This window comes from Arvicanthis niloticus, chromosome 1 (assembly GCF_011762505.2).
Source record: "Arvicanthis niloticus isolate mArvNil1 chromosome 1, mArvNil1.pat.X, whole genome shotgun sequence".
Lineage (NCBI taxonomy): Eukaryota > Metazoa > Chordata > Mammalia > Rodentia > Muridae > Arvicanthis > Arvicanthis niloticus.
The window spans coordinates 50,746,625-50,766,085 of NC_047658.1; the positions used below are offsets into that span (position 1 = coordinate 50,746,625).

The window sequence follows — 19,461 nt, forward strand, 5'->3', positions numbered from 1 at the left end:
ACAAATTGACTTTCCCAAGCCTTTGAAGTTCCGACACCAGGTTCTGGCGAAGGCAAGAGGGGGGCGTTTTCTACTGGCATTCCAGGCCTCCCGGTGCCAGTCGCTGGAGGGAAGCAGGGCACCTCGGGTCGTCGTTCCCCCCTTTCTAACCGAGCAGAGGCGCTCTCTGGGTCAGCCCTGGAGGCCCTTGTTCAAGCAGAATCGCAGGTAGCTGATGACCACCCAATGAGCTGGGGTAGGGCTAGGTCCAAGGGACTACGCCTTTCCTTCCCGGCCTCCTCCTTGGATGTGGCCAGCTTGCACCCAGAGTTTGCCCCGGTGCACTCCTGTCCCTAAGGCTCCAAGTGCTCACTAAGCATCCTGCATTTTATCCCCAATTATTCAAAGTAGACTACAGGCATGCATCCTCCGCCCACCCCAACTCAGGTTGTCCTCCGTCGCCCACCCCCACTCTCCCCGGTCTCTGGTGGCTCCTGCTGCATCCCATGGAAGCCTGGAGCAGAGCTAGTTCGGATCTACTGAGACAGTACCTACAAGCAGAAGGCAACAGACCTCAGTATCCCGGAGATTCGTTGTGGTATCGATTCGTTTTGGTAGCTCCCAAAAGGGTCGCGTGCAAGTCAGCTGCCCGTATGGCTGTTGATGACATGACAGATGAGTCCCTCAGTCCCTAGTTCCTTCTGCCCCCTGTCCCCTGTCTCCTTATCCCCATCTTTCTCGGCAACCACGGGGTCCCCTAGGCGAGAAGGAAGAAACCTGCATGCACAGCACCCCGAAACATAGCCACCCCCAGTCACGTGTACCGTCCCCAGCAAGCTCTTCGAGGGCTCAAACGCTTGGGGCCACTGCAACACGCTGAGGCCACAGGCTGTCCAGGTCTGAAGCAGTAGAAGAATTTGGGATCTTGAATGGCCCGAGAGGAAGCTGCTTCCAACAAACACCGCGCTCCCGCCGGACCAGCCCCTTAAAGGTACACAGTCCCTTTCCCTCCAGTCCCAAAGGCTTGGCCCAGGGAAGCAGCTGCTGTTAGCGTTGGAGTCCAGACCAAAACCTGGAGATGCGAATGGAGACTCAGGAGCCCTTGGAGGAGGAGTTGAAAGAGAGGTGGCAAAGAATTGTTTATAGAGGTGAGAGGTCCCATTAAAATACCCAGGCTTCTAAAAAGGGAAGCCCCTTCAGCACTCTGAGGGTGGGCTACGACTGCCCTAGATAGTTCAATAGGAGTAAGCTGTGCCTGCTTCCCTGAGAGCTGAGGGATGGCAACCTTCTGTCAGAGGCTGAGCAGAGATAAATGGCTAGCCACACACATAGACCATCCCCAGGAGGTCCTGGGGTGGGGGTAAACAAGGATCGAAGGAGGCACTCCTCTAACAGAGCCCTCATGAAGGCCTCTGACATCTGTCCTCTCCAGGCAGCCACAACTCAGGATGCTTCTGTTTGGACAGGGTGTTTTCTTTCCTGTCCAAAATGACCCGGTCCTGGCCTGCATGGCCTAGTTGTTTCAGCAGAGAAACCTAAGGAGGTCCTTCAGCAAGGGCTGAGAGAGGGGCCGCAGGATCAGGAGCCCAGGCTTTTCTAAACACAACTCTAGACAGCTCTGACTCCCTCCGTGTGTGTGTGTGTGTGTGTGTGTGTGTGTGTGTGTGTGTGTGTGTGTGTGTGTGTGCTAGCTCATGCGCGCACACGCGCATTTCTCCCAGCTAGGAACAAACCAAAACACAACTTCTGTGGTCTAAACTAAGTTTCCTCTAAAATGAATACCAGGCACACTGGCAAAGGGAGCTGTTCCCCAGCAGGTTAGGGAGGGAACTGAGCCCTGACTGTACTAATGAGGAAATAAACAGGATACAAGTACCAATGAGGAAACTCCCACAAGCCTCTGAGGCTCTGGCTGGGCCAGGCTTGGCATCCGTGCTCAGTGCTTGCCTTTAGTCCCAGCAATGTCACGGATTTGGCCTTCCTAGTTCCATTTTTTAGATACTAAATGCCCAGTGCCACTCAGAACTAAGATATAAGCCGATCGTCTGCCCTGGGGTTTTAGGCTCCAGGCCATGCTACCATATTCAAACTAGGAACAGACAGAGCCAGGAGAGGTGGTCTCCGAGCTAACAGCCTCTGGTTTGGGAAGCACTTTGTGGTCAGCCAGAAGAGTCTATTGTCACAGCAAGTGATAGGTGGTCAGTAAGCAGAGAGAATATCAAGTCTGGCTGTCTAGACTGTAGACAAGAATGGAAAAGAAAGCAAGTCAAAGTGAGGGACTCTAAGCTAGCTAGAATCCTAGAAAGGAGACGTTCTCAAGGCTGTGGCCAACACATGCAAGGCTCCATAGAAGGAACTAAGAAACAAGCTTAGGCAATACTAGTCTCCCACACCAGGTGGAGGGGCTTGTACCCCAACCATCATCCACCCACCCGCCTGCCCAGCAGCCCAGATAAAAAGTCTGGCCCACAGAAATGGCTGGGCGATATGAGTCAGGTGGGGAGAAGTGTCACTTCCTCTCCCGTGTAGTGCGTCTCAGGAGGCAAAGGCATCCCAAGCAGTGTGTCTAAAAGGATGCTTCTTCCATCTCTTGCTGGTCCCCAGGGAAGGCCAGAATCAGGGGGTGGGATAGTGCCCCCCCAGGAGGGAGGACGGAGGCCAACAAAGCCCAGGAAGACTAGATTCCGAGTTCCAACTGCACAACTCCAGTGAAATGCTCAAGCAAGGCTTCAGGCTGTGATGCCCTCAAGATCCAGCAGTCTCCCATCTCTCTTTTATGGGGAGAGTACCACTGAACCTCTTACTCTGTCCTACCCACAGAAGCCCTGGCAACAGTGGACAGCTCTCAGGAAGAAGCACTTCCAGCTGAGTGTCCCTGAGGTGCTTCCAGACAAACCTACTTGTTCTCCCTTTAGCAGCCAAGTAGCTGCCCTTCTGCTTCCCGGAGAGCCATAGTGTGGCTCTCGAAGCTTGGGTGGGATATAAATGTTGAAAACCAGGGTGGCTGTTTCATTCAGTCTCTTCCCAGCAAGGTAGCCACCCCTCTCCAGAAGACCAAGGGTCGGGCCAGCATAGTTCCTACTGGCCACTTCTGCAGAGCAGGGCAGAGCCCCCTTTTTCTCCCACCAGTGGACTCTAGGAAGCAGCACACAATCCTATTTGGCAACCCCTAACCCCTCTCTTCTTTTCCACACTGCACCATACCCCCACCCACCATGTCCAGTCTACTGTGGCCCTCTTTCTCTGAAAGCCATGTTTTGTTGGGTTTCTTTAAAAAAAAAAAAAAAAAAAAAAAAAAAAAAAAAAAAAAAAAGTCTCTAACCCAGCACTCCCATTACAAAGAAACAGGAAACTGCTGAAGGAGAACCCAGTACCCAGGCCTCGCCCACCTTCTTAGTGAGGGAGGGGAACAGTCACAGGAACCACCTCTCTGCCAGGCCACCTCTGGCCCTTCACCAGGTGGCAACTGCAGGCCAGAGCCAGAGCAGGATAGAAGGAGAGACGTGGAAGCCATGAGTCATGCTCGGAGGAGAGGGAAGCCCACTCCTAATGCACCCCACCCCCAGTCTCCCACCCCTGCTCTTAAGCTATTTGCAGTCTGGCAAGTGACATCAGAATGTTGGGCTTGGGAGGACGGGGGCAGGGGTGGGGGCAGGGAGCAGCACCAGGGGTGGGGGTGGGGGCAGGGGGCAGCACCAGGGGTGGGGGTGGGGGCAGGGGGCAGCACCAGGCAGTCTGGCTTGGACAAGGCAATGAGGAAGCACAGAAGGTCCAGTGGAGAACACAAATATATTTTGGAATCTGCTTCTTAACTTGGATAGCAAGCCAGCAGAGGTCCCATAGCCAGCTCGCCAACCACCCAGAGCCGCCAGTCTTGTCAACTGAGGCTCCAGAGCAAGGGTCAAGAGGGGTCTCAGGAGATAAGAGGCAGGATCTGGTGACCCAAGGGGCAGCAAGCAGGCTTGGGCCTCTCCTTCCTGGAATAGAACATGGAGGAATGTGTGGTGTAAAGAGAGGGATGGGCAACCAGAGGTTCCCTTTAGTCTTGAGTCAACCCCTGGCAGGAAGTTTAGGACTTGGGGTGGTTGGTACAGACAGCCCACATAAACCAACTTCACTCTTCTCTACTCATCTCAGACCTGTCCAACTCCCCCAAAATGCCTGAGAGAAGGGGTTAGCAGGAGGCCTGTGGGGGGCTGCAGGGTGAGGGGCAATTCTGAAACCCCCTTGCCCTTCCTGCCTCCAGCCCCAGTGCAGTCAGGAGGAAGGGCTGAGAAGGTCATCAGCCACAAAAGGCAGCAGGACCTGGGAGGCAGGGCCAGGAGGCCCCTCAGCCTCTGGCCGTCCTCGTTATTTGGGCTGGAAGGGCTGAGCACTAACAGCCCAGCAGCTCCAGGCGCAGGGTGATGCGGTTATGCCAGGACACTGGAAGGACACGCACGTAGCGAGCCATGAAGGGTCTCTCAAAGATGTTCTTCTTGTGGGAGTTATTGTCCAAGTTGCCCTGGAAGACCTGGAAACAATTGGAGTGTCAGGGGTGCCCCACAGTCTGTGACCTCCCCCACCCATCAGAACCCCACAGTATCCCAGGAACTGCATCTGGATAGACACCCACCTTGCTGGTTCCTTGTTCCTTATATATAGTCCACTGCACACCATCATCACTGTGGGCTACCTTATAGGATGCCACATACTGGATGTGCCCAAAGTCACGGGCCCCCTGGGTGATGATCCCTGTCACTTGCTTCTGAGTGCCCAGGTCAACCTACAGGAAAAAACAGTGTTCTAGGTTGGAACTTTTTCAAGAAGGTGTAAAGGCAGACGCACTGGGCATGACCTGTTAGCCTATTTCCTCCTTGTGCTGGTCTTATGTCAACTTGACATAAGCTAGAGTTATCTGAAAGGAGAGAACCTCAAGTGGAAAAAAATGCCTCTATAAGGTCCAGCTGTAAGGCATTTTCTCAATTGGTGGTCTGTGGGGAAGGGCCCAGACCACTGTGGGTGGGGCCATCCTTGGGCTGGTCCTGGGTTCTATAAGAAAGCATATGAGCAAGCCATGTGGAGCAAACCAATAAACAGCACCCCTCCATGGCATCTGCATCAGCTCCTGCCTTCAGGTTCCTGCCCCGTGTGAGTCCCTGTCCTGACTTCCTTCGATGATGAACTTCGATATGGAAGTGTAAGCTGAATAAACGCTTTCCTCCCCAACTTGCTGTTTGGTCATGGTGTTTCATTGCAGCAATAGTAACCCTAACTAAGACGCTCTTCCATCAAATGAGCATAAAGCCATGTATGGTGGTGCTCACCTATAACCCCAGCACTTGGGAGGCTGAGAATGGAGCTGAAGGCCAGCCTGGCTACTTAATAACACCCTGCCTCAAAAAACCAAGGACAGGATATGTAGTTCAGTGGCTCAGTACTGGTGTAGAATGTCTAAGACCCTGAGTTCTATCTCCAATAACACAAAAATGTGAAGTAAAAATAAAGACACATGAATAATCCACTTTGACACCCATGAACTCCAGCACAGTCAAACTCAGAGACGTACATTTCAGAGGTCCCAGCCTTGGCTGACTCTGCCAGCTCCTGCATCAGATGTATATTGGGGTATGACGAACAGGCCGAGAGACCTCAGCCTATAGGAGTGGGACTTGCTTCTGAAACCTGTCAGGCTGCCTGGAGACTTACATGGTCCTGAGAGAGCCCAAGAGCAGGAGGCTCCTAATAAACCCAACTCTGACTGAGCACCTCTGACCTAGGTTTGTCCATGCCCCGACTATCCTGAAAACTGACCCCTGGACAGGCAGTCCCCAGATCTAGGCTATAAGCCCATCTCACCCACAACCAGCAGGAAGGCACCACACAACCTGCCAGGACTCAGTTTCCCCATCTGCATTCTGATTCTCTACCTCTGGTTTTCCATTCTTTCTGAGATTTCCCAGTTATACTGAGCGGGAGACAACATGTGCTTTGCTGAAACAGTTTAGTCCTAAAGTGCCCTCTCCATCCTGCCATGCTGCCCACAGGCAAGCCTTGCCAACTATGTGGCAACTGATGGGGTAGTGCTACTCCTCTGTGTGTGTGTGTGTGTGTGTGTGTGTGTGTGTGTGTGTGTGTAAGCACATCAAAGCAGGATCAAGAGAAAAAGGGTAGCCTGGGGAAAAGAAAGAGTAAAAGAAACAAGAAAACCAAGGCTTTTCAGGAAATCCCTTGGAGAGCAGATGGCGGGGCTGGGCAGGGGTCACAGATCCCACCGGCTCTCACCTGCAGCCACTCCCTGGCATTGTTGCTCTGAGCTGTCCAGGCATTGATCTTGCCGTGATTGTCTAGCCGCCCCAAGTGGGGGTACCAGCCAAAGGCACGCAGGTTCAATGTCTTGTAGCTACTGGAGGCTGTTATCTGGCTGTCAGGAATCGTGTTACTCTTCAGGCCCAGAGGCTCAGAACATCCTGTGGGCAAAAGGGGCTGTCACCAGTATGTGCAGGTACAAGACGACAAAGGAGAAGGGGCTGTGTTCCTAAACAGCTTTCGTTTTGGTTTAGGGTTTGTTTTGTTTTGTTTTTTTGAGGCAGTATTTTATGTAGCCCAGGCTGACATAAACTCACTGTGCAGTCAAGGATGACCTTGGACATCTGACCTCACCTACACTGCAGGAGTAAAGGGATTCCAGCAGCGCACCCCCACACCTGGGTTATGTGGCACTGAATGCCGAACCCACAGCTTCTCACGAGTATTCGTACCAACTGAGTAACGGCCCAGCTTTTGTTTTCTGAGCTGGGTCTAGCTGTGTCACCCAGACTGGCCTTTGAACTCTTGTACTCAAGAGATTTTCCTATTTTCAGGACAGCCAGGGCTACACAAAGAACCCAGTCTCAAAAAAAATTTAAAAAATAAAATAAAATAAACTATTAGAAGTTCCTCCAGCCTCAGCTTCCTAACATCTGGGACCAGGCCATGATGCCCAACACGGCATCCTCTTGGACTTCCTACCTGCCATCCAAGACCAACTACTCTTATCCTTGCTTGTTCCCCACTGTCTCTTCACTCCAGTCAGCTGAACGAAGCTCCAACCACCCCACCATCCCAACTTGCACCTAGAGGATCACCGAGACCCCCTGACACAGCCAAACTCCCAGAATTCACTCCCTTTCTCTCACATCTCACACAACTGGGTGCTTCCTGACATCACAGACTTACTTTAGCCACAGAACACACTGAACAAGTCAATAGCTATCGTTCTATGCATGAGAAAACAGAGGCCAAGAGGCATTGTCCACAACCTCAGAGAGGTTATACCCACATCTCACATACCTGATCCTGACTGCCACACCAAAGGTGACATTATTCCCCATGCCAGGAGCTGTAAAGCCCCGGATGGAGCCATCCAGCAATGTATAGCAAACATCCCTACCCTCCAGAGGCTATAGGCTACTGAAGCCCAAGGATTCCTGGAGTTTGGGGCCTGCTTCTGTGTCCTTCCCAAGAGTATTCTTTAAGACCTAGTGGAGGGTCTTAGCTCACCCCAACACTTCTGGTGTGCTGGGGTATATACCCGGAAAATAGCCTTTGTTTCCTCCCTCTGCCTCCAGGCTCACTCTGAGAAATGCCCGATAAGTTTGCACTCATACACTCCAGATGAACAGGAAATACTAGGTAGAAAGTAATCCTCCTGCGAGGATAATGCATCTCTCATACCCGGCCGCATCCCCACCCAGCAACTAACTGTGTCCCCTGAAAGGTGGAAGTGTGGGGCAGTGGGGATAAAGAGCCACATTTTCATCTGGGAAGAGTGTCACCCAGATGCCTTCCTCCCAAACTTGTTGAAGGTACCTTGCTGAGCTAACCGATACAAAAGACAGAAGGCCAGGCAGCCATCATCCTGCTTCCTCAGAGGTTCCTGGGCTGCGAGCTCGTTCATTCTTTGGGTCCAGGAAGGGGACATTCTGAGGCAACCACTACCCTGGGACTAACTCATTCTCCTCATTTCCTAGGGGTGGGACCCTGTACAACTATTCCTGTCGTGGGCCTTCCAGAAAAGGCAAACTACAGACCATGGCCTCAGGATATGCATGCACAAGCCCTTGCCTCTCTGGGGGTCAAGTTCTCCCTCCTCTGTGAAGTGAGACCCTCTGTAGCTCTCCACAGAGATGACAGATCTTATAAACAAGCTGGCCAGGTATGGTGTACCTTTCTATGTACCTAGCAGGTAGAGGCAGAAGAATTGCAAGATTAGGCCAACCTGGGGTGAGGCCCTGGTGTCCTAGAGGCCAGAAATCTCCCCAGACAAGGATTGTTATTTTAGCAGTGTCTTTGCTGATTTGGGCTGTATAGCAAAACCCTGCCTCTTAAAATTAAAGAGACAGACTCTGGCGATTTAGCCTAATGACAGAGTTCTGCTCTGGGCTAAATCACCAGAACTGGGGAGCTGGAGGGATAGTTCAGCGGTCAAGGGCACTAGCTGCTATTCCAGAGGTCCTGAGTTCAATTCCCAGCAACCACATGGTGGCTCACAACCATCTGTACTGGGATCTGATGCCCTCTTCTATCTTGCAGGGGTACATGCAGATAGAGCACTCATACATATTAAATAAATTAATTTAAAATAAACTCACCAGAACTGGAAATTAAACTAAATTAAAAATTCTGTCCCAGCAGGTCCAGAGTAGAGCTGGAAGATGCTGAAACTGCTGGTCTGTGGAGCTCACCACGCTCCAAGCCATCCTGCAGCCTCTAGGATCCAGCCCCAGTGGCTTTCTTATCCTTCAAGAAGCCCCAGGACCTTTGTCCTTGCAATTCTCCACCTAGATTACTCTTTCCAAGATCTCCTAGCTGAAGAATTCCCACAGTGCTCCCCCACTCCACCACTTCCTCCTTCAGACTTCTTGTTGCTAGCTGACCTTTCTTTTCTCTTCTTTCTTTATAATATGTGCCTGAGTCTTTAAGCACCATATTTATTTTATTTGTGGAAAAGCAGCAGGTGCTTTGAACTACTCAGCCATCTTGCCTACCCCTTGACCTTCCTTTTATTTGCTAATATCACCTCTGACTCCCTTGAGAGAATGAAAATTTCAGGAGATCAAAGGTCTCACTTGTTTCATGAGGTCAAAGGTCTTACTTGCTCCGTTCCTTGGATCTTAGTATTTAGGGGAAACTTAGTAACTGTCTAAATCCAACAGTTAATTCACCAAAGACACTGTCTGCTAAAAATAACAACCCTGGTCTGGGAAGCTTTGTGGACTCCCAGGATACCTGGGTCCTCACCTCACCCACCCACATGTACAGTGCACAGGCCCTGCCCTGCCTCTCTCTCTCTCTCTCTCTCTCTCTCTCTCTCTCTCTCTCTCTCTCTCTCTCTCTCCAGCTAATAGACTGGGTTACAGACAAAGGTGGGCCAAGCCAGGAAGGAGACAGAGGACACAGCTCTCTCTCTGGTATGAGGCTTAGCTTGCCCCACCCCAAGACTTAAATCACTCAGGACTTCACTATCTTGGCAACTTGGAGAACCAAAGGCCTCAAGCCAACAGTGAAGGCTGGGTGACCCCAGAGAGCAGTAGCCAGACCAGACCTAGTTCTGACCTTTGCCAGAGACTAAGTCACATGATGCAAAAGGCAATGGCCCTGAGAGACGGATAACCTTCCTGGCAAAAATTAATATTCTAAAAGATACTTATGTCTCTCTTTCTGACTATCAGACTGCTGAAACAATGGGTACCAATAGATGCAAATTTCTCCAGAAATCCCATACTGGAAGAAGGGTATCAGAGGCAGAGGGGGAATGTGCCTCCCTGAAGATTGTATACATTCTAACAACTTGCCAGACCAGGATGAGTCAGAAGCCCAGGCAATGATGAGTCGGCAGTGGGCAGGGCCACAACTCAGGACTGCTTAGACCTGTGCATCCCTGGCCCTCTATTTAAACTTTCAATGTGGTTCAGGACCAGAAAGATGGACTTGAGGGGACCACTGGATCTCTGTCCATCTTCCCTTATATGGCCATACTGAATAAATCTCTTTCCACTTTTGACCATTAATTTCGCTGTTTCAATTGGCACAAGGGCCAAGTTTGACTTTTTGTGGTACAGACTGTGACCCAAGTTTGGTAATAGACGCATACTAGCTTAAGTCTATGCTTTTAAAGGGGTTGGAGGGTAGGCATGATAGGGCGTGCCTTTAATCCTAGCACTCAGGAGACAGAGGCAGGTGGATCTCTGTGAGTTCAAAGACAGCCTAGTCTACACAATGAATCTCAGGACAGCCAGGGCTATATAGTGTGATCCTGTCTAAAAAAAAAAAAAAAAAAAAAAAAAAAAAAAAAAAGCAAAATAGACCAGGACGTTGGTGTGGCTCATGGTGGCACCTGTGACTGGTATTCACAAAGCCTTGAGTTGCTAGCACTTAAGAAGAAAACAGTGAGACCCAGAACTCAGTTCCTAGGTGCTATCGTAAAATGCAGAGACAGGAAACAGTGTCACTGATGGGGAAAGAAGGCACAGCATGGTATTCTGGGTGAGCTCTCCAGTCCTTCAGAGCCAGCCCTATAGTTATCCCATGTGGCCAGAAGGTGGCACTATTGCTTCAAAGAGAAACAGACCTCAAAAAGAGATCTTGGGCCTTAACTAGATGGCAGTATTAGTCAGAAGGACCTCTTCAGAGAATCATCTCCCTGGTTCAGCAGCAATCTGTCCCTTTCTAGTCCCCCTGTCTGTAGAAGCACCAAACTCCAAGCTCTATGGTCCTAGAAGCACCTGCATGACGGCACAATGCAGATGGCAGACGCTTGAAGGGAAAGCACTATGCTTGCACCTCCCAGCTGGGTATCTTGGATGAATAATGCAGCTAGGTCTTCTATCCATTCATTCATTCATCCCTCATCAAAGATTTACTAAGCACCCACATGGTTGAGGCCCTGAGAATACAGCAACAAAGAAAACAGACAATTCCCTTGCTATGATGGAACTCACTGCCTGTTCTAGAAGCACCAGGAACCAAAATAAGCAGAAATACTGAGATGTGAAATGACGGTACAATGCAGATGGCAGCCATAGCACCATCTGCTGGCCACATGGGGGTAACTATAGGGCTGGCTCTGCAAGACTGGAGGGCTCATCTAGAATACCATCCAAAATGCCCAGAGCAATGGACTGGCAGACAGGGCATAACTGGAACTCCCAGGCAGGACGCAAGGGGTCAGTCTCCACAGTAGACCGTGAGCAGATCAGGACATAGAGACAGTGAGAGCTTTATCTCCACACTTACCGTGTAACTCACAGCCCAGGAGCTCGAAGCGGAGGGTGCACCCACCGTGGTAGGAAACAGGGTACAGCCTTATGTACTGTGCCTCCAGAATGGGGTTGAACATGTTAACCTTCACGCTGTTGTTATCCACGTTACCCAAAAACTCCTAGAAGAGAAGGGGTAGGGCTAGAGGAAGAAGTGGGTGTGCCTCTTCCCCTTCACGTCTGAAAGGCCATCAAAGGTTGGAAGAACAGCCTCCACCGAGCCCACATGGACTTAGCCTGCAGCCCTTGCTTTGACTCTACCACAAGGACATCAGGACAGTGTCCTTGTCACTGCCCTCTTGGTCATCACAGGGCCTGGGCATAAACCCCAGCTCACATGGAACTATCTAAAGGGCCTCTGTGTATATCCTCAAAAGATTTGATGATAACAGCAATACAGACAGACCTGTATGGTATCTGTACTGTAAACGGTGCCCACTTAGCTAATTAATTACATCTCCCCAACTGTACACTGCAGCCCTGAAATGTTCAGAATGAAGCCTAAATCCACCACAACCACCACCCCATCCAGGGCATAGGACTGTTCTGAGTCTCTATCGGGTGAGATTGCGCCCTGCAACCACAGAATGATCGAGGTCTATCCATGTCTACATATCAAGGGACACTTGAAGATTCACCCCGCCCCTACCACTCAGGCTGCTCTCGATTCTCAATCAGTGATAGACTCTTAGGGGTCCTGACTTTAGTGTCCCCTCCTTAGACCCACCTTGTCTCCGGTACCATTTTCATTCTGAATGAACTCGAACTTGCGGCCATCGAGGCTGTAAGCCACCTTGAAGGTCTTCAGGTATTCCGGCCACCCGGCACGTTTGGCACCCTGCGTCATCACACCTGATACCCGCATCTTCCGCAGAAAGTTTACCTGGACCCCAGGTGAGAAAAGTAGTCTCCTCATCATCTAGTCTTCCCATCCAAATCTAACTGGCCAGCTCATTGGTTCTTTCTCCAAGGGGCTGGTTTCTCTCCTGAGGTTCTGGAGCCTATGCTCTGAAAGGCCCCTGAGTTCCAAGACCCCAAGAGGCCTGTGGGTGCCAAAGCCCCTCCATCAAAGAAGGCCATCTCTTCTCATAATCGGCCCACTGGCTCCAGGCCCAAGACTGCCTTCTATATACAGACATTTCACTTATGGTCACCTCTCTCTGTGTTACCTATCACCCTGCCCTGTGTTTTTTCCTACCTGGATCCAGGGCTTGCTATCATAGTTGCTGGCTGTCCATGCATTAACGATCCCTGTGCGGTACAGACGAGCCAGCTCTGGGCCCCAGCGCTGCAAGCCCAGGTAGCTCACATACACAGATGAGGCGGAAATCTGTGAATCAGCAATGGCACCCCCTTCCAAGCCCAGCTTTGTGGAACAACCTGCAGGGAGAGAGTGACTATCAGAGGCCTAATCCAAAGTTCCATAGCCCGGCTATGTCCACAGGACAAGAGAAGAAAAAAATCAACATGGCCTCTAATGAGGACCTAGAGACAGAGAGAACCTCAGACCCTCAGAGTAGATAACACCAAGGGACACCGACACCAGATGGAAGAGAAGACGGCACGGGAGACACAGGAGACAAGGGGCCAGCAGAGTTAACTCACGGGAGGCTAGGTGGTTGGAAAAATCGGGGGTGGGGGCCAGGGTGGGGACGGCTGTGTTGGGGACGGCTGTGTTGGGGACGGCTGTGATGGGGACGGCTGTGCTGGACAAGTAGTCTCCATCCAGGTTGTAGTAGTTGATTTCTGGTAGGAGAGAAAAGCAGGATGACCTTTTCCCCCAGGTCCCTAGCCCTGGCTTGCCCAGGAGGGGTGGCTTTAGGAGAGGAGTTGCCTTGGACAGTAACTCCACACAAAGCAGGCTTTTCTTCATCTTAGCATGTGTGTAGTACTGGGGATTAAACTTGAACAAGCTAGGAGAGGCTTCTCCCACTGAGCTACATCCCCAGTCTTGACTGTTTTGAGACAGGGTCATGCCCAGTTGCACATGCTAGCCTTGGACCTGTGAATTCTCCTGACTTGGCTCCAATGAGAGGCTTTTGGCACCATACCTGACGTTATATGGTACTTTCTAGAATCCCCTTAGCAGTTTCCAAGGAGAGTATGAAGACCATTCTGCTTTCTTCTGCATCCTTTGCACCTTTGACCACCAAGTCCTTACCCACCCACCCATATGTTAGCATGTTCCCAGCTATAACCTTTGAATAACCAGTAACATGATACCAGAAACTCAGAATAGCGATCAAGCCTGTTGGCAAGAAGACCTTTCCATCCCTATGGACAGCAATGGTGGGTGCCCAGGCTGCTGCTACCAGGGGGACCCAGGGATATCCTATAGGATTCTAGTGGTGGAGGCTCATTCTGAGCAGGTACTACCAACTTTACAAAGAGGTAAGATGTCACTTGGGGATGGACATCCAAGACCTGGGCCAGATCAGCCTGCTGATGCCTCACACCCACCATCTCCACACCCCCAAGGGACCCAAAGGTGCAGCCTTGGCATTGGCACCAAAAACAGCATAACAAACAAGAGTGCAGTCCCCCTGCCACCACACTCCTGCGGCCTGTGTGGGCACCGCTTACCCTCTGCTCCAGGTGCTACCATCCAGCCTAGAGCCAACTCTAGACCTGGCAGCCCAGAGAAGGCTGCGTAGCTAATTCATACCCAGATGCATCATGGTTAGCCCGGCTCCCACTTGATAATTAGCAGGCTTGCCTGGCTCCACCCAGCCCTCCATCTGCCTTAGCAATCAGGAGCTCCTCCACTCTCCCCCTAAGGATCTCAAACTCATCTGGCTTTAGTCCAGCCTTCAAAGGCCAGGCCTTTGCTCTCTCTCCTCTTAAGTCAGGGGCATCCCAGGCATTCTGTCTATATTCTCCCATCCTGGGGCCCAGCCCCCACATAGCTGACCCAGCTCTCCCCTCCTTCTATAGCCCCCAGGATGTCCACTTCCTGACCTAGGTAGCTGAAAACTGGACCCCTAACACACACACGCACACGCACACATGCATGCACACATGCACACGTACGCACGCACACACACACCTTCCTCCCTCCCTTGTCTGGACACAGCCCTTCCCATGTGACACAGGGTAAGAAAAGCCCTGGTATGCTTGGGTCAGAGTTGGGGGCAGCATGTTGAACTATGACCAGCAATGTTAGCTGGCACCCACCCAGGCCACTCTGGAGCCCAGGGGATAGCCAAACAGGTCAGACAGGTCAGTTCCTTCCTATATACCAGGCTTCTAGCCTTCCTAGCACAGGACAACACAGCCTCCCCCTTCTTCCTGACCTCTATGAGCTGGTCCTGGCTCCAAGTTAAATAGCGTACCCGTTTCTTCTTACTGGTGAACAAAGAGTCCCAAGACTTAACTCTGACACTGTATGTCTCCAGGACATGGTATTCCCATGACCTCGGTCCCCACACTCTCTCACTCCCCCACAACAACACCGGGTCTGACCTGAAGTCCCAAGAGAGAGAGCTAGGCCTGAAGCCTGGGACGGGACAATGGGATGCTCACTGAACTCGGCCCAGTCCTCAGTCTTCACAGAGGCAGCCTCACCGCTAGTGCCCTGCCCAGCAACAGGCTCCCAGTGCTCACCGGTTTCACAGTGGATGCCCGAGTAGCCCACAGGACACTGGCAGATGTATTCGGTGAAGATGTCCCCTCGCTGTGTGTCCACAGTCACCAGGCATTTGGCATCATTGTAGCAAGGGTTTGGGGAGCACGGTCCTGGAAGCAAGGGGGCAGATCAGATGGAGAGGTGGTCTGAAAAGGGCTGCGAACACAGTAAAGAGTGGCACAAGACCTAGCCTCAAACGGTCCATCCAAAGCAGCCTCTTTTCCTCCCTACCCCCATCATCCTGGACCCAAGAAGGTCTCTGAAAGGATTGATTTGCCCACATACTAAAATCACTGGCTTTTCCAAGTGGCCGGAAGTTTCTACTGGAACAAGGGCTACCCACTTGGGAAGAGACAGGTGAGGCAGGCTCCTGGGAGCAGGTACCTTTCTCAGTCTCGTTGCACACAAGGCCTGTGAAGCCTTCGGGGCAGAGGCAGTAGATTTCATTGTCTTGGCCCATCAAGCAGGTCCCACCATTCAGGCACAGGCTGGAGTCACAGATGTCTCCTGCAATAGCAGTCCGAACATGATCATTTGGTAAGCACTTAAGAGTCTGGCTACCATGTGCATACACTGGGCTCCTGAGGCGGAAGTTAGCTGTCATCCTACCCTCAAGAAGCCAGCAAGACTAGGGATATAGCTCAATGGTAGCCCATGTCTAGTACGCGCAAAGTCCTAGGCCCCTGTACTCTAATGCACGTGCCCACACAGAGACATGTATATATAATTTGTAAAATAAATAAATAAAACAATGGGGTTTTTTGATTTTCGAGACAGGGTTTCTCTGTGTAGCCCTGGCTGTCCTGGAATTCACCCTGTAGACCAGGCTGGTCTTGAACTCAGAAATCTGCCTGCCTCTGCCTCCCAAGTGCTGGGATTAAAGGTGTGCGCCACCACTGCCCAGCTAAATCTTAAAATCTATAGGTACAGCTAGAGAGACAGCTCAGAGATTAAAAGCACTTACTGCTCTGGCAGAAAACCCTGGTTTGGTCCCCAGTACCCACGTGGTGGTTTATAACCACCTATAACTTCTGTTTCAGAGGATCTAGTGTCCTTTTCTGACCTCCAAGGGTTTCTGCATGCAAGTGGTGCATGTATAATACACTCAGGCTCACACACGTACACGGACTATAAAGCAAACACATTAAAAAAAACGAAATGGCAAGGATGACAAGGGACAAGAAAACAATATTCTAGAGAGAAGCAGACACACTGAGGACATGGCACATTGGAGAACGGTTCAGATGTGACTGGACTCGGGCCAGAATGAGAGGGACCTTAGGAAGGACAAGTTTAGACTTTGTATGCTGCAGTCTGTCAGTAGATTTTCAACCTTCCTTAAGTCTCTCTAGCATTGGCTTACAAGTCTCAGACACCCCGCCACCGTGTGTGTGTGTGTGTGTGTGTGTGTGTGTGTGTGTGTGTGTGTATTTCTCTCCCTTTCCCTCTCTCTAGAGCCAGATTGAAGTTTGAATGGAGGAAGGCTGAAAACCCCAGGACAAGGCTCACAGGCTAAGAAGAAGCAGATCATGGCCAGCTCACAGCCAGCAGACTCAGCTCACAGGCTGAATGATGAGGAAACACATTAGGGCAAAGGGAACATAGGGCAAAGGGAACATGAGCAGGTGAATTTGAGAGGCTTCATGGAACATGGGCTGAAGAGATAGAGGAAGACTGGAGAGATCACTGGAGCTTGGGGGTGGGGTGGGGGGGCGCCTTGGGTGACAGATGTGTACTGTCAACCAGAATGGAGAACACAGGAAGAGGGGTGGGGTAAGCTGAGGCTGAGATCACCTGGCCTGTGATCTGATGGACTATATGCAGCTGGCAAACCCCACCCCATCTCCATGTCCAAACAGGGACTGGAAGCACCCTGTCTCAGAAGCTCACCTTACTCCCATCTGCCCCAGGTACGCTAACACTGGCGGGAACCAGTGAACAGCAGCTCCCCAAGTCTGCTGTACCGAAGAGGGTACTACTAGACTCCACCTCAAACTCAGCACTGCAATCAAAGCTAAGAAATCTGTTCCTCTCCCCACAACTGCCCACCCAAGGCACAAGGGCCCTCCTCAAAGCTCAGACTCCAGGGAGCCCAGGCTCCCAAGCTGGAGGCAGGCAACACCATTAATGAGCGCCAGCCCACACAGCTCCACCTCAGCAAGGGCCTGGGGATCCTAAGGCGCTGTGGCAGAACTATTAGTCACTCGCTTTAAATAGCAGGTTAATCCCCTCTGACCTGGAAGGGCACAGTCACAGCCTCTCACGTGGAAGCTCCAGATCGGCCAAGGCCGAGGCACCCCATACCAACAAGGGCCCGGCTTCCAGCCTTCCCTACTGCAGTACCTGAAACCAAACCAGGGGTCCAGAGAGAAAAATCAGAAAGTGGAAGGTGGCCAGCAGCGGCGTTGAGACTGAGGCTGGCCACCTGCATATGAGACAGGAGAGGCCAGCTCCTTTATAAATCCTATGGGATTTCGGGGTCCTGCTCTGGGAACTGTCTCCAGGAACATTTGGCCAGGGTGCAGGTTATGGGGAGAGCAAAGAGGAGGGGTAGAAAGGGACAGAGGAGACCCACGCATCTTTCGAGCTGAGTGGACAGACCAAGAGTTCCCAGTTTGTGGAAGCTTGGGGCGCCCAATGCCTTCAGCTCCAACCCCGAGGTTAGATCCTATGCTAGGCGACAGAGTACAGCTGTGATCTCTCCTGCCTGTGATCTCGCCAGTCCCATTTCTATGAGCGGCTGCTTGAAGAGCCACTGAGCTCACCCGCCTCACGTGGGCACTGCTTTTTCATGATGAACTCTCCAGCAGCATCCCCCCAAGAGGCCCAGACTTATACAAGGGACCTTAGAGCGGAGGAGGAGGACTAGGGGAGATAAAGCAGCTGGCCAAGGCCAGCTGGAGGCAGGAATCCCTTTTCTAAGTTCCAGACGGGCCCCACCTACAGTCAGTCTCTCGCACCGACCCTTCTGTCCTTTCTTCGCTTAGCTGATCAAACACCAACAAGTGGGGCACAAAAGTTCATTGGATTCTTTAGCCAGGCGGGTTCAGGAGAGAGTTTCAGGTAAAGTTAGCTGCAGATGTACCCGCACAAGAATCCTAGACTCTCCCAAATTGTTTGGATTGGAAAGCAGACACAGATCGGTAGCCTCACTTTACAGACGCGGTAAAAAAGAGGCACGACGCAGCGGATTCCTTTGTTATGTGTAAGTCACATCCCTGGGGGAGGCAGGGCTGTCACCGGGTGTCCAGGGTCACCGCTCAGTGCAAAAGCTCCTATCACAGCCCCAAGGCCCCAGGGCAGAGCGCGCAGAGGCACGTTCGCCTCTCCTACCCGGACGCAGCCCCCGAGCGTCCCCCTCCAGGCTTTGCTCGAGTTTGTCAACAGTAGGGGTAGAGGGAGGGCGCCGCTGAGAACTTCCGAGCGGCGGGCAGAACAAGGGCGAGGCCAGAGGGACTCACCGGACGCGGCGAAGAGGCCAGAGGCGCAGAGCAGCACGCCGCACAGCGCGGCCAGCACACGGGAGAACTGCATGCTGCGGGACGCGGGAAAGGGTCCACGCGCTCAGATGCTGGGACCCAAGAGTTTCTGCGTCCGCTTCTCTCACACGAGAATAAATCAGGCGCTCAGCTCCGCCCACTGTCCCAAGGGCTCCGCCCAGGACAGCCCCGGCAGGACTCTGGGCGGAGCTCCGAGACCACAGGGAAGAGGGAGGGCTGAAGTGAGGGGTCCAGTGCCTCAGCCTCTCAGCGAGCCACGCCCTGATCCCGTTGCCAGTCCTCAGCCTGAGGCCAGGTCCCGCTTCCTGGATGGACTGGACAGGGGAAAATTGCTCAGGAAGAATTTTTAAAAGTGTCCCCATGATGGAGTGCTTCCCTAAGCATGCTGGAGACCCTGGATTCGATCCCAAGCCCAGCAAAGATAAGTCAATAAAATAAAATAATTCAGGAGTGGTGGTGGCTCATGCTTATAGTCCCAACACTTAAGAAGCTGGATCGGGAGGATCAGACAGCAGTTCCAGATCAGATCCCCAGTGTGGGCTCCATCCATAGTGAGTTCCAGGCTAGTCTGGGATACAGAATGGGATCCTGTTTCCTAAATGTGTTTGTTGATTGATTATTTGTTGTTTAGTTAATTCAAAATAACTGTTTAGACTTAAAATGCTAATTCTTATTTGTAACCAGAGAATAGCAAATGCAGGCTACAAGGAGCACTTTGTTTCCTTTATCAGATCGGCAAGTGGCGGGTTGTTAACAGCGGAGGCTGTGGGGCAACAGGCTGAGGCATGCGGACCTTGGACAGAGTATAAACCAGCTCAGCTTCTTTATTTGGTAATATCTTTCAAAACGACAAATATCATCACCTTAAGACCTAACAGTTGTGCTCAGAGATGCACACTTATTCCATTAGATAGACATCTGTGCAAAATGACACTACAAGGAAATATTTTAGGGTTTTGGCCAGTGTGGTGCTTCAGGCCTATAATCCCAGCACTCTGGAGGTGGAGACAGGAGAATCATAGAAAATCCAAGGCTAGCTTGGACAACATAGTGAGTCCTCAGCTACCCTGACCACCGG

At 51.7% G+C, this 19,461-nt stretch overlaps 2 protein-coding genes and 1 long non-coding RNA gene across 11 annotated transcripts in view; 1 reads left to right on the forward strand and 2 right to left on the reverse strand.

Annotated features, from left to right (window-relative positions):
* The window catches only part of Hapln3 (hyaluronan and proteoglycan link protein 3), a 16,672-nt gene extending 15,743 nt beyond the window's left edge, over nucleotides 1-929 (reverse strand). For 3 of the 7 annotated variants that reach the window (XM_076936193.1, XM_076936185.1, XM_076936187.1), the window contains exon 1: nucleotides 553-900. The gene's annotated coding sequence lies outside the window, so the exon portion shown is untranslated. Of the gene's footprint in view, nucleotides 1-552 lie in introns of all 7 variants that reach the window. The other 4 variants (XM_076936204.1, XM_076936196.1, XM_076936191.1 and 1 more) reach the window with 3 other exon arrangements.
* Nucleotides 841-9,960, forward strand: LOC143442735 (uncharacterized). 2 transcript variants are annotated; one of them, XR_013111168.1, is made up of 3 exons: nucleotides 841-970; nucleotides 7,971-8,155; nucleotides 8,635-9,960. It is a non-coding gene; the product is annotated as an uncharacterized LOC143442735 (long non-coding RNA). The 2 variants fall into 2 exon arrangements; XR_013111167.1 differs by lacking the exon at nucleotides 841-970 and adding an exon at nucleotides 984-1,127.
* On the reverse strand, nucleotides 3,750-18,526 carry Mfge8 (milk fat globule EGF and factor V/VIII domain containing). 2 transcript variants are annotated; one of them, XM_034503981.2, is made up of 10 exons: nucleotides 18,345-18,526; nucleotides 15,268-15,390; nucleotides 14,862-14,993; nucleotides 12,864-13,004; nucleotides 12,457-12,638; nucleotides 11,986-12,141; nucleotides 11,236-11,380; nucleotides 6,244-6,428; nucleotides 4,595-4,744; nucleotides 3,750-4,492 (listed from the first exon to the last, which is right to left on the reverse strand). In XM_034503981.2, the coding sequence occupies exons 1-10, from the start codon at nucleotides 18,415-18,417 to the stop codon at nucleotides 4,355-4,357; spliced, it is 1,425 nt and encodes a 474-aa protein (XP_034359872.1). In that variant the 5' UTR covers nucleotides 18,418-18,526; the 3' UTR covers nucleotides 3,750-4,354. The 2 variants fall into 2 exon arrangements, with proteins under 2 accessions (XP_034359872.1, XP_034359888.1); XM_034503997.2 differs by lacking the exon at nucleotides 12,864-13,004 and having other exon boundaries at nucleotides 18,345-18,525.
* Between the last annotated feature and the right edge of the window lie 935 nt (nucleotides 18,527-19,461).